Below are 24,736 nucleotides of genomic sequence, written 5' to 3' on the forward strand. Positions count from 1 at the left end.
CCTGTTGGAGCGGGTCCAGAGGAGGGTCACAAAAACCATCAGGGGGATGGAACACCTCTCCTCTGAAGAAAGGCTGAGAGAGTTGGGGTTGTTCAGCCTAGAGAAGAGAAGGCTTCGGGGAGACCTTCTTGCAGCCTATCAGTACTTAAAGGGGGCTTCTAAAAAAGATGGCGTCAGATTTTTGAGCAGGGCCTGTTGCGACAGGACAAGGGGGAGTGGTTTTCAACTAAAGGGGGGTAGATTTAGACTAGATAGAAGGAAGACATTTTTTATGCTGAGGGTGGTGAAGCACTGGCACAAGTTGCCCAGAGAGGTGGTGGATGCCCCATCCCTGGAAACATTCCAGGTCAGGCTGGACGGGGCTCTGAGCAACCTGCTCTAGTTGAAGATGTTCCTGCCCACGGCAGGGGGGTTGGACTAGATGACCTTTAAAGGTCCCTTCCAACCCAAACTATTCTATGATTCTATGAACGTGCCGTGTTTAAAGCCTGAGATTTGGTTGACAACCTGCTGAAGTGGAACAATTGTTCTTGTATTAATGGTATGAAATACCATAAGAGGGGAGCTACATGAAAAAGGAAAATACTTCAGTGTGGAAGCAAGTTTACATCACTGGGAGCGTTACATTTGTGGAGTTTGGTCAGGCAGGAGTGTTGTACACACTGTGTCTTTTTAGTATCTCAGGACTAATGTAGAGAAGATGGATATGAAGGCTGAGAGGACTTACTGATGTGAACAGCCAAGTTTGCCTGCCAGAAAGAGGACATCTTTGCCAAACTTTCTCTTTTTGGGTTTGCCATCATGGCATGAGGGTCAGGGCTAGCAGATCTGTGTGAAGGATGCAGGTGATGTTATATAGTGATGTCAGGCACCTCAGTAATAGGAAATAATAACTTATATTGCTGTTGTGTAAAAGTGTTGGAGATGTCTCCAAATAGATGCCGAATCTTCAGAGCCTTGTGCTGAAGCTGTGAGATGGCAGTGAGTATATACACTGGCTCCTGCAGCGTTAGGGTCAATTAGTGCACTTTCTGTTCCTTCTTGCGCTAGGGAAGAGTGACACAGCTGTTGTTTTGCTTCCTTGGTTTCTTAGTCTGTAGGTGGGAGGGAGAAATGACCAGTGTCTAGCAGTTCCTGGGAGTGAGAAAGGAAAGCTACACAGAGAGGGTTGTGAGGAGACATGTCTGAACAACCTTTGCCCAAATGAGCTTGGGACAGTGGGTGGAACATGCTGTGTACAACACTCAGGTGCTGTAAGACCAGTAAATAACTCCTGACACATCAGGCATGCCTGACTGCTGTGCTTTGTTGCCCTGGATAAAAGCCCCTTTCTGTCCATCTGGTCTCTATTTCCGCACAGAACTGCACCAACCACTGGCTGGAGACCATTCTTCTAAAATAAATTAAAATCTAGTCCCAGACTAGGGGGAACATTGATGGAGTGCAGAAACAGTTGTTCCTTTTAAGAGCCCCGTGTCCATGTTTTTGACACTCGACTCCTGCATGTAAGAGGAAAGCACCTGTAATGTGAGTGGGGCAATGGGGACAGGAGGCTGTGCCTGACGGTCTCTTTGGTGGATGTTGATACTGTGGATGGCTGTGCAAGCCCATTTGGGTCTGGGATGTCTCCAAAGCAAAGCACCGTGAGTAGTACAAAACAGCCTCTGCCTTTTCCTAGCCAAGGATCCAGACCCTTGAGCAGTGCTAGACAGAGGGGTGCTGCTCCTCTTGCAGTTCCCTGCTGTCTGAAATCCATCCCGCTCAGTGCATACAAATCCCCCTCTTGAGGGGCTTCTTGGCTATCCCTGGCCTGGCAGACACAGCTGTGGAAATGTCTTTGCTCATATGTGTGGTGGTATCCTGCTTTCAATGAATACAGCCTGTGTCAAGAGCAGAATTATGTTCTTGGGCTCGGTGACCACCTCTCCTCAATCGTTCTGACCTTTCCGCCTTGGTTTTGTAGGGTGCCTGCTCCACAGTGCTGGTCGCTGTGTCTAGTGCTGCATACCAAGGACCAGTGTTTTGCAGCTTGACCTTTCTCCGGGGATTTAGCCCTGCTCCCAAGGAGTTAAACTGTCAATTGTGTTGAGTAATGGAAAGTATGTTCATTAACAATGTTCTATTTAAAATACAAAGCAAATGTAATGATGGCAAGAGGTGTCGGATGACAGGGACTGAGAATTACTTTTTCCATTCAGAGCCTGAGCAGATGCAGGGCGGCCTTCCCCAGCTGCCGGTGTCTTCAGTCTCTCTCTGCGGGTAAAGGAGGAGCGCAGTCATGGTGCATCATGTGCCGTACAGGAGTGCAGTGGTACTTCTTGTGCGGAGTATTTCTTTCCTTAGGTGAACAAAAAATATAAGAGGAAGCAGCCTTTTTTGAGGAGCATTCCCCAGGATCAGAGTTCTGAGCGATGCTTGTGTTACTAGTATGGAGGCAGCAGGTTGAAACAAGTTCAACCTTTAAATCGTTTTGAGGCAAAGTAGGAGGTTTCCCTGCTCTCCTACAGATGAGGCACCAGCTGTTTAGGCATTTCCAAACTGTGCTTTCAGGTTGGGTATTTTTTGGATGGGATTTATTGATGAAATTAAAGCTGACAGTAAGAGAGGGTTTCGTGTGTTTCTCAATTTAAAAAAAAAAAAGTCATTAAATTTCCAAAACATCTTGTTTCTACATTTTCAAAATAAATAACAAAAAAAAAATTGGTTTATGTTGAAGCTGTCACTAGCTGAAAGAGGCTAGTATATAAGGAGTTTGCCATCCTTTATAAATTACTGAATTATTTAAGACCACCCCAAAATGTTTTTGTCTTATAAGATCATGAACATTTTTCAGATATTTGTCTCTGTCTAAATTTGGGGTGGGGATTTTTTAAAATTACTAAAACCTTTGGATAGCATAAAAATCCATTCCCTCTGCAGCTCTATGAAATACTTAGAGACTCAGTCTCAGTTTAATGGGAAAGAAGTATTCTCTTTGTTATCATCTGTTTTGTCTGTAAAAATTATTTCTGCTTTAATTTTTGAGGAGTGAGAGTAGTGTAGGTAATGTTACCTTGATTCCTTGCAATTAGAATTCAGAGAAATACGGTCAGGCTGGTTACATCTCATAATCTGGCATTTTGTTTTAAACAAAAATATGAATGTGAGTTTTTACAAATGGGTGGCTTAAAAATCTGTCTACTTCTGCACTGATGAGAAGTCATCCCATTTTGTTAGTTGTCTGGGCTTGGGCCCCAAATATTTTAGAAATTAATAAAACTTGCAATTTCAGAAAGGAAAATATGATGGAAGTTTCAGCCTTTCCTTTAGGGCTGGTTCTGTGACTACATGTCAATGCAGTGTGACAGGGCAGTGTAAAAAGGAGGCTGACAGCATGTATGGTGAAATGTTGTTTTGTTTTTTGTTTGTTTGCTTTCCCAGTAACTGAGATCCCTAGTTTCTTGGAAAGAGGAACCGCATGGAGCATGTGTGTATAGGCAGTATGTTGAGGAACAGTAGGGTGTCTAGCAGTCCCTTGAGAAATGCCCTCCAGGCTGAGTCCCTATAAAGAACTTGCTTTAATGTATCTCCCACTTTTTTTCATTGCCTTTTTAGGATAAGGTTAAATAACAACAACTTTTTTTTTTCCCTTCCTTCTATCAAGGGTTTTTCCCATTTCGCACGTAGCAACCACAACCCCCTGTAAACTACCTGCTGGCATAAGTCTCTGGGCAGGGTATAATTCAGAGATTCATTTGGCCCTGTCTACCAGCATGGTGAGGGTTTAAATGGGAGATTTTTTTGGGAAGCCTCAGAAAAGAGGCAGCTGCTGTTTCAATGGCTGCAGTTTATTCTGGTGCCAGTCACCCCCGCTGTGCCCTGCTGCACCTGTTGGCACTTGAATTATGGTCATTTCGTGCATGGTAACTTAATAAGGCGAAGTCGGGTTTTAATAGAACAAGCTGACACTCAGATGGGGATTAAGGCAGTTTCATGAACGCTTAAGGAAAAGAGAGAGGAGCTACATTTAAGGGCAGGGATGTGCAGGTAACGATACCTCCCTGAGCAATGGCTATTCCCACTGTCACTGCAGAAGAGGTAATTGGACTCCTTTTGCCATGGCCCAGGGCGTGATGGCCCCAGGGCCAGTTCCCAGATACAGAGGCTTTTGGGGTGGCTGATATTTCTGATTGCTTTTTCTAGTTGTCCATAAAGCTATAAATACAGGCAGTAGCTAGGATCCCTTCCTAATAGTGTTGTGGACCTGCTGTTGCAGCATTATGGAGGAGATTTTACTGGGAAGAGTGGCTCTGCGTGGCCCCCCGCAGCAGGGCCACCCTGGCTGGTTTTGGGTCTTGCCTGGTGCACCAGGGCAGGTGCCACCATGGGAGCTGTTCTGACACTAGCTACCAGGTCTCCTTCTCCCAAAAATGTTTAAATGCTGATGTAGGTGATAGTTCCCTAATTACTCCTTCTCCCAGTCCCCAAAGAAAACACTTTTCATTCAGATTAAGTAGAGTGACCTCCTGGAGAGGTCTATATTTTTTTTCCATAAAACTTTATTTTGTGAAATACAATATACAGAGAAAATAAATTAAGTGCTGAGTGCTGCTTTGAGTGGGTTTGCACAGCTGTAGAGGAAAAAAAGACTTTATAGCCACAAAGTGACCACAGGAATTTATTGATGCTTTATTTTTCCAAGAGATTACATTGTTCAATGCAAACAACATGGAAAGAGATGCTTGGGATGGATGGATCCTGGATGGTAGTAGTTTATTTCATCTAGCTTGCCTTGGTGAAAGTTCAGGTTTTTTTAAATGAAAGTGTAGTGACTCCGAGGTGATGCCTATGGATGCACTGGTAAAAAATGGTGGGGTTGGAGGCACATCATCCAGTTCTATGCCATTTCCATGTTGATGGTGACAGACTGAGCAACAATTTCAGGCAAATCTCAAGTGCCATCTGGTCTTTCTGAATTTGACTTGTTCTGGGAAGGAATGGGAGAGTTGGACTTGAAGTCAACATTGCTTGAAGAAACACTTGCAAAATGACAAACTGAGCCCTTGATTTCTATTTTGAGGTGTTTGTTGTTTCATACAGGAGTTGGGAATGTGTCTTTCCTGGGCTGGAATAACTAACAGTTCAAATAAACCCACAGACCCGTGATATTTTATGTTTGCGTTTTAAAGACAGCTGCTGGGTTTTTCTTTGGACAAAATAGCATATCAAGGTTGTGGGGTTTTTTGTTGTTTTTTCCCTACTTGTAGAAGAACTGCTAAATGACTGGGTGCTTTTGAAGTTCTCTTTTGACTATGGATCATGACTGTTAGAATACTCTTTTTCAGATGATTATTTTGTTTGAAGAGCTGTTCTCAGTAGTTCACACAAGTATTCAGGCTACTCTGTCTTTACTGAAATCTACAAATTATCAGAAGGTGTTGCTTTGATTTCCTGTTTTTAAAACAAAATCTCAATGTGCTTATAGGATAAATGTCTCAGGCTGTCAGTTTGCATAGCTTAAACTCTAATTTTGTGTGACAACAGAGATCTAGGGTGATATTTAAGCCTGATCACTTCCATGCTCATGAATAAACGGAGCATTTCTTTTCACAGTTTGGGTATGTTTGAAAAATCCACTAAACACAGTTTCCAACCAGTTATAGAGCTGTGAACAAGACCCAGGAATATGCACTCCTGTTTTCTTTGATCTTGGACAACGGTCTCATTTTATTCTATTTGTATCATCGGGGAGATGGTGTCACGTTGGTTTCATAACCTATGTCTGGCCATGGGCACGTAGAAGCCTTTAAGCATAGCAAACAGACAAGGTTAGGTGTGCAAATGAGAAGAACATACCGTTTGGTATCTGGGGAAGTCCACTTAGACAGACAAGATGTGCTTTACAAACGCTGTGGAAAAATACAGATATGCTAGTTAGAAGGAGCAGCAAATGTTACTTTGGGAAATACCTTTAAAAATAACAGCTGTTCATGAGCTGATGGCATTAAAAACACACGTTCCTGATCAGATTTGACCGAACATTGTGATAGAAAGTTCTAAGTGTTTAATGTTGTACAAACCAAATTCTCTTCCTGCTTAAGTGTGATAAGGCTAAATATATGATGAATAGAGCACTTTGTCTAAGCATTAGCTATAGGATTGGTTCCAATCACTGCAACTGCTCTACAGAAAGTCAGTCTAGAGATGTGGCATTGACCGAAGTAGCCTTCTCTGCTGTGGCTCAATCTAGTCTTTTGAGTAGTGTGACTGCAGGCTAAGCATACTGCAACTGTTGTTTTCATGCATAAGCCTTTCAACCTAACTCAGCTGTAGCTTTGTCTAACTGATTTGCCTGAGAAGCTAAAAGCCAACCACAATGAAACTCTGCGAGAGAGAGAAGAAATGTAGGATGAGAGGGTGTTGAACCCTTGCACCTACCCTCGTAGTTGATGCAGCCATTGGAGTCTTCCTGACCTTTCATGAGTTCGTCTACTTCTTCTTCTGTCATCTTCTCACCTGGAGGGTGGTGAGAGCTCACTTAATTCTTCCACAGACATGCAACTGAGACTGAACCCTACAAGCTTTTCCAAAGGCTTTCCTTATTTTCTGAGTTAGTAACAAAAAGACCTGTAACTGAACTGAGCTTTATTACTTTTAACTTTCTTTAGAAGTTTTGCAGGTGCATATAGACACAGGGATTCTAGTTATTCCTACAGAGTGAAGAAACTGTGCAGCAAATCCTCTACCTTTGTCCCTGTGCTTTACATCACTGAGGCATACAGCCTTTTCTGTGCAACTTCTTTACAACTTCCTCAAGAGAGGCAGCGGACAGGGAGGTGCTGATCTCCTCTCTCTGGTGACCAGTGATAAGACACGAGGAAATTGTATGAAGCTGCCTCAGGGGAAGTTCAGACTGGACATTGGGAAAAGGTTCTTCACTGAGAGGATGGTTGGTCACTGGAACAGGCTCCCCAGGGAAGTGGTCGCAGCACCAACCCTGTCAGAGTTCAAGGAGCGTCTGGTGATATTCTTAGTCATATGGTTTAGTTTTAGGTAATCCTGCGAGGAGCAGGGAGTTGGACTTGATCCTTATAGGTCCCTTCCAACTCAGAGTTATTCTATGATTCTCTCTATTCCTCAAATAACAGGCACTCTTAATACCTAGTTTGAATTTAGAAGTAATAAACCAAACCTTTTCCTTTGGGCTTTCTATTTGTGTCTGCTTTCCTTGTGGATTCCCAGTTAGGAAACCCAGAGTCTTGTCTGGCTTTGTAGCCTCCTGCCTTTCCGAACTGATTAGAGTATTTTTCCTCCCTCTGTCATGCCTTCAAACAGCAGCAATTTTTAAAGTGCTCACAGAGATGATAATCCCTTACCCAGAGTAGCCAGTACGTGACGGAGTTCAGCCCCCATGACCGTGCCATTGCCTTCCTTGTCAAAGACACGCAGACCTTCAACAAAGTCTTCATAGGTACCCTGTTCCTTATTGTTAGCAGCTGCTTGCAACATGGGCAGGAACTCTTCAAAAGTAATTTTCTTGGCATTCATCTCTGGAAAGAAAGCACCAGTTGCTACATGCTAGACACGTCTATGTGTGTTCTTCTGCGGTATTTGCCCTCAAATGTGGGAGAGCCTCCCACCTCATTTACACACTTCTTTCTACCCTTTACTCTAGTTTTTGCCTCAGGATTTGGCAGTTTCTTTGCAGAATCTGGATTCTCTCTTATCGTGGGAGTTAATTTTCACATCCTTGCTCCACCCCTCTTCTCACATAATTTTATATGCTTACGTGCATGTTGTATTTTTCTTTCAGAAATGAAACTTGCTGTACAAGTTGATCTTTGAAAGGATTTTGGGAGTGGGGAAACTACAGAATACAGTAAAACAGAAATCTTGAGCCTCAAGCAGTGGGAAAAGGTAACCAGAGTGGGATGTTGTGACTTAGACAAACCCCTGAGGTTGCTGACATCATGTTACTGACCTCTTCAGGGTCTCTTTGATGTGAGAGACTATTAGCAAAAGAATAAACTAATCAAAACCACAATGTCCAGTGGGGGTGGTGTCCAAATTTACTTTTTAACATGTTGTGTGGAGGTTTAAGGACTCACAAGCTTAGTGCATCTATCCCCTTTGGTCTCATGAGCTGGAAGTTGTAGTCCTCAGTGGGGCCTTCCCCAAATGGTTTTTGTTGGCGCAAGGCTGCCAAATAAAAGGATTTTTTTCCCCCCCCTGGATCTTTGCAAAAAGCAGCCTTCATCTGGACAGCGATGAAATAGAATAAATGGAAACACAGGAGAGACTTTTGAATATATAGTTGTTTACAGAAACTATTTTACTACGCAGCTATATAAAAATCAGTCAGTTATTACTGTAGTCACTTAAAGTACTGTCATGGTCTCACTTCTGCGTTAGTCCTCTGCTCAGTGCTTCCTGCTGGTGCTAATGCTTAACTTGGGTCTTCTGAATTGTTCCTCAGAGCTGCCTTTACCAGGCCTGAGGGTTTGGATATAATTTAGCCCATCTTAATATGGTTCTGCATGACTGAAATCAGGGATCACCTGCAGCTAGGTCCTTGTTAGAAGGAGGTGACTACAGTATTTACCATTTCTTTTATCTCTAAGAGGGGAGAAAAGGAAATAGAAAATGGCTGCTATAATAAATGGCCAACATATGCCTCAGCATGCCCAGGTTTGTAGGAGCTTTGAGCAGACCACCCCAGTCAGCAGGAATATACAGGTGGGTTTCCAGTCCCAGGGCATGTCCTGGCTTATGCAGAAGGTCCTGCACTGGAAGGACCTGAAGAGCTGAGTATCAGCTGTTAGAAATGGACTTACAGCTCCTCAGCAAAGGCTGGGGCACAGATGGACTGTGAGCAGCAATGAGTGTGTGTTACACCTACACCAAGTTAACACCGAAATGATCCCTACAGAGGATTCTCCATAGCCTAAGGAGAAGGTTTTCCTCTTTCTGAGCACTGTATTCCCCATCATCATCCTCTTCAAAAGGAACTGGAGAAATTCCATGTATTGTTGCTGCAGAGCCCCCCACCCTTGCTCCCCTATCAGAGCAAAAGCTCCTCTCCCTCCTCCTTTGACTATTGATGTTGCCTAATTGCAGTTCCCCAGCCTGAAGAAAGGCCCCTAAGAGACTGTAGGGTACTTACCCTCTTTGCTGGGGTTGCCCAGGATCTTGTTGATCTCGGCATTTGTAGGGTTCTGCCCCAGCGCCCGGATGATATCGCCAACCTGGCTCAGGGTGATCTTGGCATCACCAGTCCTGTCAAAGAGGAGGAAGGCCTCCTTGAAGTCTGCGAGGGAAAAGCAACAGTTAAATTGAGCCAGGAAGCTCCCTGCAGGCAAGTTGTATTGACAAAGATGTGAGGCTGTTGTCTCCTGGCATTGTTCCACCAACTCCGGGGGAGTTAGCCAAGGGAGCCTTTGGCCCACGATCCCAGGAAAAACTCCTTTCTGATATTTTTGTTTCACGATTTTTAATCTTTTACGTCTACCTTTCATAGCTTTCCTGGCTCTAATAGCCATCAACAGCTTTGTGATTGACCCTGTAGTTATTTCAAGCACGGGGAAAGGTGTTTTCTACAAACATTGCCATTCAAGAAAAGGTTTCTTTACATGACATAGTAGCAGAAGGTAAAAATGTTGTTATCCATTCCACCTTATCTTACCAGAGGACTGGGATTCTTCTGTCAAAGTACCTAGCAGTGCAAAACATTTGCCTCCTTCGATGGGTCCTGCCTGCAATCCCAGCATCTCAACTACACAGTGCTAATGGGAAACTTTAAGGTGGATTTCAAATGCATCTACTTTTGTTTTCCCTTAAAGTTGCTTTACATTGACATTTCTACTCCTGTTTGTTCCCTCCTTTGTCTGCCCTTTGCAATCTGTCCCTGCTTCTTACAGATCGATGAATATCCGGCTTTTCCAGTGGTAATACTTGTGTGGTACTTTATTCCAGTGCATGTCCAGTGTGTACACTTTGAGACTTTGCTTCTTTCAGTGCTGCCAAGTGATCAATGTTCACTTATTACCCCCTTGCTGCTGACCAAGGATTTGGGGTACAGACATTTCTCCTACAAAAATCAGCACCAACGGTTGCCTTCATTGCATGGCCAGTCTTCATCTTCTGTTGCAAAGTTCCATGTTAATCATCTTACTGTATTTTTCAAGTTTTTTAGAGTATTTGTTGCAATGAATACATATATGTGTTTTTAAAAAAAGAGGGGGGGGGGCAAAAGTCAAGGGTCTAGCTAAAAAGCTATCTTCAAACCTCATATGTCAAGAGCATCTTGGACTGTGCTGTTGATCTTTTCTGCACTGCAGTGTCTGATGATGCTGTGTTTTAGCTCCAAGTAAACCAGGTAAAATGTCTTTCCCTTGGTTGTGACATGCTTCCAGCAGCTAGACAGGCTTTGTGTTTCATAGTGTGGGTAGGTGGAATGCTCTTTGTGCCTTGGAGCAGATTTAGGAGTAATAAACTGCACTTCAAATCATGTCTTCATTCATCTTGTGCTGGGGACGTGTGATGCAGAGGTATTTAGGTTCTTGCTTTAGCCATCCATATACTGCCTTAGTGGAGGAGTTGCTGGCACCCAGTAAAACTGCTGATACAGGATGTCAGCCTGCTAGGCTGTAATCTAATACATCTGAAACTAATCCTCTTACTGTCTGATGTGAGAGACCTATAACCCTTTACTGCTAACCCTCTCCTCTTACAGCTTTTATTGCAGGGTATGAAATCAAGGCCTTCTGGACCTGTGTAGAGCTTCCCCTTAAAATATACCAACTTGATATCGGCTCCTGTTCTAGCAGCTAAGGTCGACGGAGCTGTAGTGATTTATACCATATGATCCAATCTTTCATCTGGTGCATTAATGACATTTAGCCAGAGCGAGGTATAAAACAATGCCAGTTGGCTATTAGCAAAGCCATCAGGAGAGTTCTCTTTTGTAAATCCCATGAAGTTTTATGTTCACTGGATTCTGAACACTGCTCCCCAGCTCGGAGAAAAGGCCTGATTTTATCGTTGTCTCTCAGGCATGCATTTCACTGCAATATTTCTTTGCTATGGGGTTTTTCTTTTTAGTTTTTTTTTTTATATAGCAAGTCCTAGTTTATACCTCTGCTGGAATAAGCACGTCTAAAATCTCTCTCTGAGGAGGGTACTACCCAGCTGCTGGTGCATCAGCCTGTGTGGATGGAAATAGTTACTGAGGGTGGGACATCTCTGTTCCTGGGAGATTCTCCCTCTCTCAAGTAGCTTTTAATTGCTCCGCTGCTTGGTTCAGTCATCGCAGCATTACAGCAGCTGGATGATCTGAAATATGTAGGGAACCTGAAAGAAATATTTTGCTTTGTTATGCATGCCAGCAGCTTTGGATTGATGGCATTTTTCCATAAACCCTCCCAACCCTTTTGGTTTTCGAATTAAAAAGTGAGGAAGAGTCCAAATGATTTTCTTTGTGACCAGGAGTGTTTGGACTGCAGGAAGAGAAATGTTTCCAGTCTTACTTGCTGCACTATACCTGTCCCTATTGATTTGATGGTGTAACCTAGAGCAGGCTGGTGTTCAAGAAGTTTAGGGCTCTCTTAAGACCTGCTTCTAGCTATTCCTATCCCTCTGGATTTCTAGTAAATCCTTGTATCTTCCATTCTAAATACTTTGTTCACAGTGAGAAGTCTACTCTATTTGCTACTGAATTTTTGATATTTTTTTAAACATACATTATTTAATATAACCCAAAAGCTTCTCTTAGGATATTTAAAACACTCCAGTTTAGATTTCCAGAGCTTCAATGGGGTTTTTTGTTCATGTCAGAATTTTTAATCAGATCTTTCTAGCAGATTGAAAAAAAAATTTTGAACTTGCTGGTGGCTTGTAAAGCAGAGGATACAGCAAGATGCTCAAGAATTGCAGCATATTGTGTTTATATGCCACAGTTCACACAAGTCACTTATTTGCTAGCTATTTCCATGCTTCATGAATGTATTTACAATAAAACAGCCTTTCTTTCTCCCCTTCCACAACACCTGGCAAAAGTGACATGTAGGCCTCTTGCATCTTCTGTTATGTAAAACTGCAATGTCACTGCAGCTAAGTTAAATTTTCAGCTTTCTCCCTCCTTCTGTGCATATTTCCCCTATGACTTTCAAATGCGAGACCCATTTTCAGCATCCTTGTGAACGGCCAGTACAGGAGCACAACTGAAAAATGTTCAGTAGGTAGAGCTGGTAACACCAGCATATTTTCTCTTCACACCGTGGCATAAACTTCTCAGCTCGGGCAGCACATAAGCACCCAGATAAATTACATGTAAATCTACGGTCAGATTCTTGTTCAGCGTAAATCAGCACTGCTCCTCTGAAGTCAAGAGTGTAGTGATTTATACCAGCTGAAGTCCTAGCTCATCTTTTTGTAAAGATTAAACTTCAGAGCCTGTAGCTCCTCTCTGAACCCATGTACATGTAAAACACATTGGCTCGCTTGTAACTTACCATCCTGTTGCTCCTTGGAGAACTCGATCTGTTGGAAGGAAATCAATCACAAAAAATAGCTTAGGAAGGGGGGGAGTGGGGGAGAACCTGTTTGTTTTCTAAAGCATCCAGCTCAATCCATGAGTCATCTTCCAAAACGGCAAAAATGTGGCCTGTCAGCTGCACAGAAGTAATGCAGATAGCAAAAGAGCTGTTAAGACGAGTGACTATTTAGCATTCGGTAGCCATTATGTTCCCCTTTCTGCCCCCTGTTAAACTTTAACTTTTATTTCACTTACCATTAATTTGGTCAGGAGTGAAGGACTGCAGTTGGGAAGAAAGAGAGAGAGAGAAAAAAGAGAACTAGTACTGCTGAAAATGCACTGAGAGAAAGCAAATAGCACAAAGTAGCTGGGCGCTCTCACATCTGTCTTGCCTAATGTAATTAGGCCATAGCAACCTAAACTAGCAACTTCCCTTGTAAAAATGCATCACCAGGTCTGTTCTTAAAGATTCCGTTAAAATCCGCATCCCAGGGAAAGCCAGGGTTATGGCTAGAAGCAACAAAAATCTAAAGTCTCTTAACTAACAAAGAAGTCATTAACGTACCATCAGGTCATTTACTGTTTTAGTATAGACCCGTTTTATTAAGATCATTTGAAGTAATATTGCTTAACAAGCAGCTTTTTTTACATTAACATAGAAATTAAACTAATCCCTTAAAGTTTCTATTTCAAATTAGTTTTTGACAGTACATTGTTTCATGAAGTACTAAACTATGATATTTTCTTATATAAAAATATTACTATTTTCCTTTGCCACTTTAGCAGTTGCATCTGATTAAAAAAAAAAAATGCTTAGCAGACAGCACTAGCAAATTGTAACCCTTCTGTCTGAAGCTACAGGAGCCTCATGTCTACCATTGCCTGGTGCAGAACTTGAGGCTAACTGGAAAACCTCACATAGTCCTTCAGGTCTAAGGAGGAAAGCCAAGCAAACCTAAACTGTCTTCTGGACTGTCCTTCCCCCCCTTAGAACTAACTTGAGCGAGAAACCCAATTTAGTTATGTAAAATACACTGGCTTGCTGCTAACCATTAGCTTTCCAGTGGACCCACCATGGTTGAGAGTTGGAAAAGCAGAGCAGCAGACGGGCAGGAGGGATTAGCTGAGAGGTCTCGAGAGTGGTCCTGCTTTCCTGGCCTTTCTTCCCCTTATTTATCTGGCGGTGCTGACGGCATTGCCTGGATTAGGTATCTGAAGGAAGCGGTCCCTCCCCTTGGCGAGTTCTTTAGCTTTCTTAGGGCAAAGTGGCAGGAGGCTCCATGTCTTGATCGACATCTTATGATGGCTATTTTTAGGAGGCTGGAGAAGGGCAGGGAGTGGCAAGCAGTAAGTTTGATTCATGTCAGCACTTTCTGGGTCCATACTGTCAAGAGGAGATATTCCTTGTCCAGACCTACCAGGGCTTCCTTATAGGGAAGGATTCTATTTCTCCAATAAGCTATAAAGTCAGTGAGCAAGGAGCATTGAGGGTGAGAGGTGCCACGTGTTTGCCCAGCTGGCTGGTTTTACACGTGGCTTGCAGGTTGTGTGTTACATGCAGCTGGATGGCCCTTGTACCTTCGCTGGGCTTTACTCAATGCCTTACATGGATAATACAGCACTCAGTGTTAGATGAGTGGTGCTGCTGCTTGTCTGCTCAGTGTGATCCAGTTGTTGGCACTGAACAGAAGATTAACCTGTTGACGGAGGTGGTGTCTGACTGTGAAGCTCTTCCTCTGCACTGGTCACATTTTCCAAATTTTGAACCTCTTCAAGGGAAAAATTATCCATGCATTTTGGACCCAACTGTATTGCTAGGTTAGCAGCTGATAATGTAGATGTACCCTGCAGGGCAGTGGGAAATTTGTATTCACAGTAGCCTATGCTCTCTAGGACTCTTCCTCTAGGGCTGGGGTTAGGCAGGGCACCAGCATGCCAGCTTCAGAGCTCACTGGTGTGGTGAGAGGAGATGCTGCTGAAGTTTCTGTGATGTGGAGGCAAGGGAGAAGCCATGATAGAAGCTAAGACCCCCAAAAGGCTTTGTGAACTGGAAGGATGACACTTCATGGTGGGGAAAGGGGTACTTGCTTTTTGGGTTGCAGAGTGGAGGGGTCATGGTGGGACTACAAATGGGGAGTTTCTAGGTAGGTTGCAGGAGGTAGAGGCTGCAGCTTCTTCAGTAACAAAGATCTAGTCCCACCATGTAGCATCCTCCAAGCCCAGGTCAAATCTCCAAATTGATGCTGTGGGACATTGTAAAAAGATTAGAAAACTTTGCTCCAAACTTCTTCCTTTCCCTGTCACGTCAACTGGGTCAAGAGTGTCATGGAGCCAGGGTGGGGATGGTTGTGTGACAACAATAGACTCCCTGTTGCAAACTCAAATCCCCTTTCAAATTTCTGTTGATTTCCTTTGCTGAGCATTCACGGCTCCTGGTTTTCTAATGACAAAACGTGATTAGTGAGGGAAATTTTCTCCTGTAGCTCACTTAGTTACCCTGAAGATAAGCATAACCTTTGTGAATGTCTCTTTTCAGTATATTGAGGGCTCTGAAAGAAAGAATCAAATCCAAGCAGACTTAACTTTACTGTTGTGGTTCTTTTTTTTGAACAATCCGAACAATCAAAATAGGTCAAAATATTTTGTTGGATTTGAGACATTAAACTCCTAACCTCCTACTTTAAAAGTTACAACTGCAAAGATTTTTCTAAGCTCACCATTTTAGCTGGAAAACATTCTGTCCAAAGAGATTATTTGCATTTTTGGAGAAATAATCTGGAAAATATACTGAGTATGAAAAATGCTCCACTGCCAATCCTTCACTTTTGGTTTTTCTGCTATTTGTAATCTATTAGCCTGTGGGAACAGGGATGTATTCAGGACAAAGTGTAGCCATCATCAGGTGTGGTCGCATAGAAAAAGGGTTCATGCTTTTGTCTGAATTAGCTAACATAGGTTTAGCACAGTGCAGACCTCCTGATTAATACTGGCTGGGGCTGGAACTCTGGCAGTGAGAAAGCTAATATAAATCTTGGCCATCAGTCCCGATACATTAATAGAGGAGCTTTCTAAAGACTTTGGCAGAGCTGAAATGTTGCCTGGGTCAATGCAGTGTGTTGCCTTTTGTGGAATTTTCCTTCTGCCCTCAGCCTCTTGCTGTCCAGTGCTGGCAACTGGGAAGTGTTCCCCTGAAGACAGGATTTTAAAAAAAAAAAATAAAGGAAAACTTTGATTCATTTTCTTGAACATTTTTGTTACTTCCAGATAAGCTTTATGGCTGGCTACAAAAAAACTCATCCCAAAAGACTTTAGATGCCAAGCAGAAAGTAATTGGGTCACGTTTGTCTTGGGCATGGAAAACTGATACCTGGCTTAGCCATCTGGCTTGAATGGGCTATCAAATATGTATAAATTGAGAGGGGTCTACATATAAACCGATTGATCTTTTGACCATATGAGACTTTAGTTAGATATTAGTTGAGGAAATACTAGTGCACCACATCAGCCCTTCATTTTATTACTAAAAGCACATTGGACAAGAGTTTTGCTGGGGAGAAATATTCTAGCATGGGCATGTTGCATTCACCTGAATTAAGAATCACCCTGCTTTAAGCCAATAGGGTCTGTTGGGGCCTTAAAATGCTACTTGCTTTGAGTAAGGGCACCTACAAATGGCTTCGGTATAGAAAATATTTCAAACACTCCTTAAAAAAAATTAAAGGTAAGATTTCTGATTCTGTAAGGAGCTTTCATAAACTTCAACAGGTAGAAAGAAGTATTTTGCAGTGATCTGATCTTTGTTCTGATCCTGGCAGTGTTCTCTGCATTGTCAGAGGACATGATGAGTCTCAGCGCCTTAAGGAAGATGTTGAAATTTCAGGGAGTTCGGTTTAAAAAATAAATGCCCCCCTCCCAACCCTCCAGCAAAAATAATGAAAGGTTGAAGGAACTGCAACACATGGAAAGACCAGAAAGACCTGGATTTCTCTGACTTGGCTTAGCCCTTATTTATGGACAAAGTTATTATCCAGAAGGTTATCTGTGCCAAAGAAAAAGGTGGTGTGTTTTGGGGTTTTTTGGGTTTTTTTTTGTTTTGTTTTGTTTTGTTTTGTTTTTAACATTAGGGCTTTTCCCTGTATAGTTTGTGACCACCTATTCCTCTTGTTGCTAGATAGAGGCATTTTGACCAGGTCCCAGTTAAATAGTGTGGGGTGGATAGGATTGTATGCAACTCTATCACCAACAAAGCAGAAGACCCAGTCCACACAAATCTTTATTTCCAAATTCTTACTGAAGTTCCTAATTTCCCAACAGATCACCAGTTCCTGGGCCTTAGGGCCCTGACCTTTGCAGTGTGGTGCTGTGCTCACCTATTTAGGCTGGTGGGCACTGGGACTGAGTACAGCTGTGCTGAGTGACAGTTGCTTTGTGCTCACTGCAAATGTGTAAATGTCGGACAGAGTGAAAAGCCCTGGGAAAAGATGCTGCTGGGAGTTAAAGCATTCAGCTGCTCCATCTGCTTGTTACCCTTTGGGTGAATTACAGAGAAGGGAATAATCTTAGGATTTTATTAGAGAGTCACCAGGTATTTCAAGGTACTGTCTCCATAGAAGAGACTGAGAACATATCAGATGTCTTGGAAAATCAGAGAGGAGAAAATTGGAGAGTCCCCTAGGATAGTCATTGTATATTTAGCCTTCTATTCAGGACTAGAGGGATTTTATTATTTTTGGGTGGAGATAAGCTAGGATTGTGCCTACAGCAGTTCATATGATATCTGCTCACCATTAATGCCTGCTCCTTGATTAATACAGCTGCACATATTTTCTAGTAGACATCACTGAGTGCAGGATTACACAGTTCTCAAACCCCTCTGAAAAGCAGGCTGTTGTTCCCCGCCCCTCACCCTGGTTCAATAGCTTGTGTGATCAATGCCACAGATTTGAGAGACGCTACTTCTCATTTAAGTAAGAATCAACAGCCTGATGGATTTAGCCTCATGTCTTTTATGAGGCAGAGAAACATAAGGAGCAGATGAGCTCTTGAGAAAGAGTTCTCTGTTTTGAGAACAGAGCTGCCTGGAAATACAACTGAAGAAAGAATAAAAACGACAACCGTTAATATAGGAGAGAAAATTGCATGTGTGAGATACCATGAGGTTTGGAAGAATCACTTAAAACCTTTGAGTTTAATGGACTTAACTGCAGATGAATTTGAATTTTTTCAAGCATTCTGCGTAACTTTCCAGTTTGTTTACTTTCAAAGCTTGTAACTTAACAGCTGCTTTACAGTTGTGCAAAAACTTTTGGATGAGCCTTGCCAATTAAGTAGTGTGCCCTTCTGAAATGTCTGGGAGTGAAATGTGCTCTAGCTGCACTGTTGATCATACCATTTTGAACAGATTTCATTAGCTTCATGAGGGGAAATGTGTTCAGTTGTGCTCATCGAGGTGCTGAGCTCTTCTCCCTGGTACCCAGTGCTGGGACACAGAATGGTTTAAAGCTGCGCCAGGGAGGTTTAGACTGGACATTAGGAAGCGTTTCTTTACTGAGAGGGTGGTCAAGCACTGGAACAGGCTTCCTAAAGAGGTGGTTGATGCCCCAAGCCTATCAGTGTTTAAGAGGCATTTGGACAATGCCCTTAGTAACATGCTTTAACTTTTGGTCAGCCCTGAATTGGTCAGGCAGTTGGACTGGGTGATCGTTGTAGGTCCCTTCCAACTGAAATAGTCTATTCTATTCATTTGTAAAAGTGTCCCTTTTCTAATTGCATTTATTTTTGCATGAATGTGTATAATCGAGAGGATGTGAGAGGAAATGTGAGGCTCTGGAGCCCTGCTCTCGGAGGGATTTGTTGTTTTAACATGCCTCCCAGTGGCAGTGTTAGAGTATTAACATTGTTTAAACTACTGCTACTTGACATTTAAGTGCTATGTGGTAAGCCAGCCAGTTGAAAGTGCTCTTTGGCAATGGGTATAAGATGTAATAAAGCCTCAGTGAAGTGGGGCAAATTTCCAGCTTGGTTGTTTCATATCTCCTTACAGACAACTTCTTTCTTTACTTGTCATTGGCTAAATTAGTCACCTTCTTCTTGTCCTATGTAAGATAAACTCAAATATCTTGTTACTATCTGTTACAATCTCTCTGTGCTCTAAGGGGGTTTAAAACTATTTTATAAATATTTTGGGGTTGTTTTGATTTATTAGTTGGTGGGAGAAAGGCTCTGCCACACAACCGCTGTTAACGCTTGAAATTACTCTGTGAGCTCTTGAAATGTTACTCTCTGTGTAATTTGCTTTAAATTCCACTGTTTCTATCAAAGTTTGTGACTCCCCAGACCCTCCAAAGGCTATAGGTATCTTTTTTTAAATGCTGCTCCAAAAAAAAAAAAAAATCATTATTTTCCAAATAATTTTTCAGGTTAGCAGACATAAGAAAAAGTGTCTACTAATATATATGAACAGTCCCTACTTTTGAGGGACTCCTTGCTTAGCAGCACTTTAGGAAGAAAAGGAGGCAAAGTTCTTCTGAAAACTTTGTAAAGAAAGCAAAGTAGTGACTTTTCTGTTTGCTTTTCCTCCTCATTTTCAACAGTGTCCCAAAGGGATATCTTGGTGTGTAGCTGAGTCTGATGTCCAAATTACCTGTCCTAGGACACCTTTATGCTGTGCCTCGCCCATGCAGTGATTTAGCAACTGCCAGCAACATGGGTCTGGCATCAGTGGCGGGGTTCACAGGGGCAAGGGGTTTGGCTGGGGCTGCTCTGCTCTGGGGTGGATTCTGAATAGTGCCGTATCTCAGTAGTCAAAGCGGTAGCAGGAAGCTGGTCTGGATGGCGTCAGATAGGCACCTTTACACTTCTTAAGGCTAAGTCATGTTTGTGCTTGTCCCCTTCCTACCTGAAAGGGCACTTGGGACTGGTGATCTTGTCCAACAGGTATATCAGTCCTAGGGAATCTTTCTGGAGTCATCGCTGGAGCTGGATTAGGCATAATCTGAAGGCCTGCACCAAAAATTTAAGGCAAAATCCTGCCAGTTCCTAAGAAAGCCTTTAGCACTATGAGCGAAGCTACTGTTAACATTCCTGTTCTCACTCCACAGCTTCGCATGGAGTTTGTCTGTGGCATAATAGCTCTCTGAGCGCTTCAGCTGGCATTTACAGTCCTGCTTGCCCTCCAGCCCAGAAGCTTTCTGTCAGTGCATTTTAGTGAGTTTCTCTCTCTCTGGTTATATCCAATGCAATGTCTGTTCAGAGATGACCTACTTGAGTAGTGAATGTAATAAGAATTAAGGACACTTGGAGAAACAGTTTTTACTGCCTTAAGAGCTCTGTATTTAAAAACAAACGATCACACCGGTTTGCTTCCATGCAGCAGGCTTCGTCATGCATCACACAGTTACACAAGGCCTTAGCAAGTCTTTACTAGTTGATAGCTTTTAATTATTTTTCCCCTAAAGGTGTAGGTAGCTTATCTGCAGTTGGGCATGGCATAATTGGTGTCCTGGGATTTCAGTCTTGAAAGCACCAGCATGGGAAGCCTTGTCTACCAAAGGAACGTCACTTACACCATGGATACTTGCAAGAACCCAATCTCTGTCTCTGCTCGAGAGAGGATACTCAGGTGTATCCTCAAATTAAAGGGCCTGGTGTGACAACGGATCAGGCTGCTACATGTTCAGATCACCATCTGCAGAGCAGAAGCCTATGAAGCACTGCACTCGGCATCTCCAGCACCCAGATCCCAAAACATCGCAGTTAATGCTATGAGCCTGGACTCAGTCTGAGGACTGGTTGTATGTGCTGGGAAGGGCCCTTAGATTTCCAGTAAAAAAACAACACTCTTTTCCTGTTGGTGATAGGGACCGAGTTAAACCGATTTGGGCAATACGAAGTTTATCCATTTCCCACTGCCTTAGTTGCAAAACCAAGCATGAGACATCCTCATCATTAATGTCTCATTCCAGTTATTGCAGACATAGACCCATAGTAGAGCTGTTCATCAGCTCAACATTTCTTCTCACTCAGGCTTGTGTGGGAGAAGGAAGTTAACAAAACAGATAAGCTATCTTCTTGGAAGTGTTCTTGGCCACACTTTTAACTACAGAATTCTTGGGGGTTTCTTAAGAAAATGACCCATGTGGTCATTTTGCTTTTAATCATGGTTGGTTCCTGGTGGTAACTCTCAGATGCATCCATCGCCCTGTTTTTCTCTTCTCAGTTATGATTTAATCTCTAACCTTTGTACCTATTCTTCAAATCCAGGCCATGCTAGTAATAAGGAAAACTGGAAATATAAATTTGGTCTGGAAAGGCTTGTGCAAAGCAGATTGAGTTTTACGTTGTTTCCTGAGTAGGGGGAAAAGGGTCTTTACATTTCCATTTAAAAACAAATTCTTCCTCCCTGCCTTGACTCTATTCCTGTGGTTGTTGTACTGTAACCTAAGGTGAGCTAAGAAAGGGCTGAGTTTAGAGATTTGAGTCTTTAGCAGTTAGGTATTCCTGTTACTCAGTTTTATAGTCAATAGATGGTGCTCAAAAATAGAAAATCCCATACCAGCTGCTATTAGTACTAGCAAATCACCAAATATTTGCTTTAATTGGGTTAATTTAAAGTCGGGAAAAAAGAACAGAAGAGGGTGAAAGGCCTGTCACAACTTCTGATGGTACAGGCAATTTTGAGGTGCCTGCATTTGCAAGAACCCAGCTTGAGACCTCTTAAGGAAAAAAAAAAGCCTAACTTTCGAAGTGTGCACCCCAAAAGGCTCAGAAAACCAGATTCCCTGAAGATGGGTCAAGCAGGGCATCTGAGAGGAGGGGTACTGCCAAAAGAATCGCTACCCATGTTTGTAAACCACCTTCTTGTTTGTTTTGGAGAATATTATGATCTCTGATGCCAACCTAAAAAATGAAGTGCACTGCCAAATGTGGCTTATTTGGCTGCTGTAAACCCTTATAAGGCAGCTCTACCCTTACCCACTCCAGCTGTAACAGTTAGAAGGGGCTTGGATGCCTCTTTATAAAAGCTAACAAAGCCTTTCTGTGTGTTTGCCTGCTGTGTGGCTCCCCAAATCATGGCACTGCAGCCTGGCATTCCCAGTCACCTCTCATTAATAGCAAGCTCTGGCATGGCTGCTAATTCCCCTGAGGAGTGGAGGGGAGCCCACTTGATGCCCTTGTTCAAAGTGCTGGAGGCTTTGACTCCACACCTGGTAAATCAGCACAAAGAGGCCCAGGACGGGATCGTTCACTGAGTCCTGGTCAAAAGCTTAGTTTTAAGTACTACCTGGCTCCAAAGTTTTGCTGGAAATGGCGCTGTGCCTTTTCCCATGCTGAGACTTTGGTGGTTGAATGGAAGGATTCAGGATTAATTAATGGTAATTAAGGGACTGGGCTAAGACTCAGAAAATTTTGATTCCTGACTCTGCCACATCTCCTAGGCAAATCACTTACAAGAAGACATTGTTTCCCTCCACCACCTGAGCTCTCAAAGGGTGAAAAAGGATAACCCAGGGTGGCTGGCTGGGACCTTGGGAGGTTGTCCAGTCCCTGCCCCTGCTCCAAGGCTGGATGAAAGGCACCATGGTTGTTCCTGGTGCCTTCTCGAAAAGCCCAGCACTGGAGGTGCCGCAGTCTGCCTGGGCAGCCCTTGACTGATGTGGGGTCTCAGGTGAGAGGGGAAGGTTGGGGATAGACAGGATTTGTGTCACCCTTGCGGGCAACGTGGGTTTCTGCATCACCTTGTGGCCACGGCTGTGTGGTTGGGTAGACTCCCCTGCTGCGGGGTGGGGGGGCTCTGTCCACCCCTGCAGCGCCTCTGAGGCACCCTGCTCCTTGCCTGGTAAGGGCATGAGGAAGAGCGGAGGAGATACTTGTAGAAGCGATAAGCATGCAGGGCAGGGGGCTGTGCCACCCATCACATTGCAGGTGTAACCTCCATCACGCGGCTCATATCTTCACTTATTTGCAAATAGGAATAGTAATGCTTACATGCTGCCATTAGTGTTAGAAGAATATTTTTGTCTTACTAGCCCCTTCAAAGAGGGAAATATTTTGTCTGATATTATCTTTCAAAAGAAAGAGAATGTAGGGAGACTATCTTCTTTTATCAGTCTGAATGTGACAAAACCTGGAGCGTTCTCTCTGTGCTACCAGTATATATTTCCTGCCATTACAGAGAGCTGTCTGGGTAAAGGAGCGAACTGCAGAGATGCCTCAGACTGCAGCCTGCCATTTTTTAGCTGGTAATATACTATTAAGTCTATTTATGTAAAGATAGATTAGCTAGGATCACTGGAGTTGAAAATTCTATTTTCTCCTAATGAACTGGACATAGAAAGCTATCAAATCATATTAAATTATTTAGTAGGAAATCTAGCTTGTGTTCCCCTTCATCTCTGGAGATGCCTGAAATGTGAGGTCTAATCTGATTTTCAGACAGTATTTTCAAAACCAGTGGGCTTTTCATGTAGCCTTTGCTATGATCACTCAAAGTATTTCAAAATGTCTTTTTTTTTCCTCTTGCTCTTGTTTTGCTTTGCCAGTGGGTTCAGCTTCAGTCTTATGAGAAGCTACATACTGTTTCAGAAAAGTACCGACTACTGTTTGTGAAAATTAAAGTAAGCTTCAAGAAATTTCACTAAATGGGTCATGATTTTGGGACTATATGTATTAAGATACCTGAAACAGAATTTGTCATGAGATGAAAATGAGTAGGTCCTATTAGGAGTCTTTGTACTCCTTCTTTTCTCCATAATAGGCACGATTCCTTATGTAGAATTTAGCAAATTGGTCCTGGGACCAATCAGCTTGTCAGGTAGGTGGAGAATAATTATTTATAGTCCTACCTGGAGAAACTGGTCTGTCTCGTCATCTCTTTAACCGCTTAACCTCCCTCTCCTCTTTCCTAAGAATTTTCCAGCATGGAGTTGTTGTCTTCGAAGGGTCAAAGCAACATCAGTGATGTTGGTTGGCATGCAAAGTCTAAAGACAGTATGAGATTGAATGGAAGTGCAGTCGGAGGGGAACCTCCAAAAGACTCTTCTCTTTGTTGCTTTCAATTTGCAGCAAATTGCAAATTCTGAGCAAATATGTAAAGATGAGAGGAAACCACTTGAAATGCTTCCATCCATGGCTTTCCAGCTCATGGTCTCTATCAATGTTTGTTGTGCAATGCAAATGAAAAGAAAATAGATGAAACTGCCAAATCCCTCTTTTTTTTTTTTTAAATCTGTTTTTATTTTGTTTCTGCTTTTAAAGATAAGCCATGCTGATCTCAAGACACATGACCAAAGGGTCATCAGGTGGTTGCAAAAATTTGGAAAGGAATTTGAGGGGAAACTGCAAAATAAGGTTTGGTTTTAGTACAGCTCTATGGGAAAACATTGCATTTCAAGTTTCAGTAACCCTTTCCTATCCTCATGCACCTACTTTAGGGGTTTTGGGGTTTTTTTTTTGGTTGTTTCTTTTTCTTTTAAATTTAGCTTTACCAAACAGGTCAGACTGATACTGATTTGGTAAAAAGTTCTGAGGGCCATACTCGAAAATACTTTTGAAATTACCAGGCTTCACTCTTGTGTTAAATCATGCGCCATGCCTTACACCCCTCCAGCTACTAAAACAATCAAAAGCTCAGGCAGGTCAACAAATCCATCGACTGAGGTTACTCATTCATTTCACTGCAGTCCCCAAACCGGAACCAAACACACGCAATGTTTCACTGCAGGTCTCAGCTGGGACTCTGCTAACTTTCCCCTTTGGGAGCACTTTGAATCCGCGATCAGCACACATTCATCCATTTACCTTGATGCTCTTGAGATCGATTGCGGGTTCTTTGGGTTTAGCTGGTGCAGGTGCTGGCGCTGGTGCAGGTGCTGGTGCTGCGGCTGCCGCTGGTTTCTTTACATCCTTCTTTGGTGCCATTTTGTATTGCTTAAACTTGAAAGTAAAGGTGCCCCCCCAAAAAAACTTTTTTTTTTAAAAAAAAGAACAAACCTTAAAAGTGATTCCTGGGAGAGGAGCAGTGGTCAGAATGAGCTACAGCCTGTGCCCTGGAGGTGGACCCGATGTGCTAAACTCTATAAGGGCATATATATATTTCACTTAGTGCCTCGTTCAGTCCTGACACATGCAGCTGGATTGGACAGCTTGCTAATCAAGGGGGATGTCATTCCAGCTCGAGCTATAAATGGAATATAAGAGTTCAGGGCTTCATAAGATCAAGGGACT

The 24,736-nt window shown here is 42.9% G+C and overlaps 1 protein-coding gene across 4 annotated transcripts; it reads right to left on the reverse strand.

Moving 5' to 3' along the window:
* Positions 1 to 4,634: 4,634 nt before the first annotated feature.
* Positions 4,635 to 24,600, reverse strand: MYL1 (myosin light chain 1). Of its 4 annotated transcripts, none has more exons than XM_009281072.2 (7): positions 24,311 to 24,600; positions 12,489 to 12,516; positions 9,143 to 9,286; positions 7,356 to 7,529; positions 6,418 to 6,495; positions 5,836 to 5,888; positions 4,635 to 4,966 (listed from the first exon to the last, which is right to left on the reverse strand). In XM_009281072.2, exons 1-6 carry the CDS (start codon positions 24,428 to 24,430, stop codon positions 5,860 to 5,862), a joined length of 573 nt encoding a protein of 190 aa, XP_009279347.1. In that variant the 5' UTR covers positions 24,431 to 24,600; the 3' UTR covers positions 4,635 to 4,966; positions 5,836 to 5,859. The 4 variants fall into 4 exon arrangements, with proteins under 4 accessions (XP_009279347.1, XP_009279350.1, XP_009279351.1 ...); XM_009281075.2 differs by lacking the exons at positions 12,489 to 12,516; positions 24,311 to 24,600 and adding exons at positions 12,767 to 12,791; positions 13,585 to 13,691; XM_009281076.2 differs by lacking the exons at positions 12,489 to 12,516; positions 24,311 to 24,600 and adding exons at positions 12,767 to 12,791; positions 13,562 to 13,685.
* Between the last annotated feature and the right edge of the window lie 136 nt (positions 24,601 to 24,736).

The sequence above is a fragment of the Aptenodytes forsteri genome, unplaced genomic scaffold (genome assembly GCF_000699145.1).
Source record: "Aptenodytes forsteri isolate BGI_AS27 unplaced genomic scaffold, ASM69914v1 Scaffold340, whole genome shotgun sequence".
In the NCBI taxonomy this organism is placed as follows: domain Eukaryota; kingdom Metazoa; phylum Chordata; class Aves; order Sphenisciformes; family Spheniscidae; genus Aptenodytes; species Aptenodytes forsteri.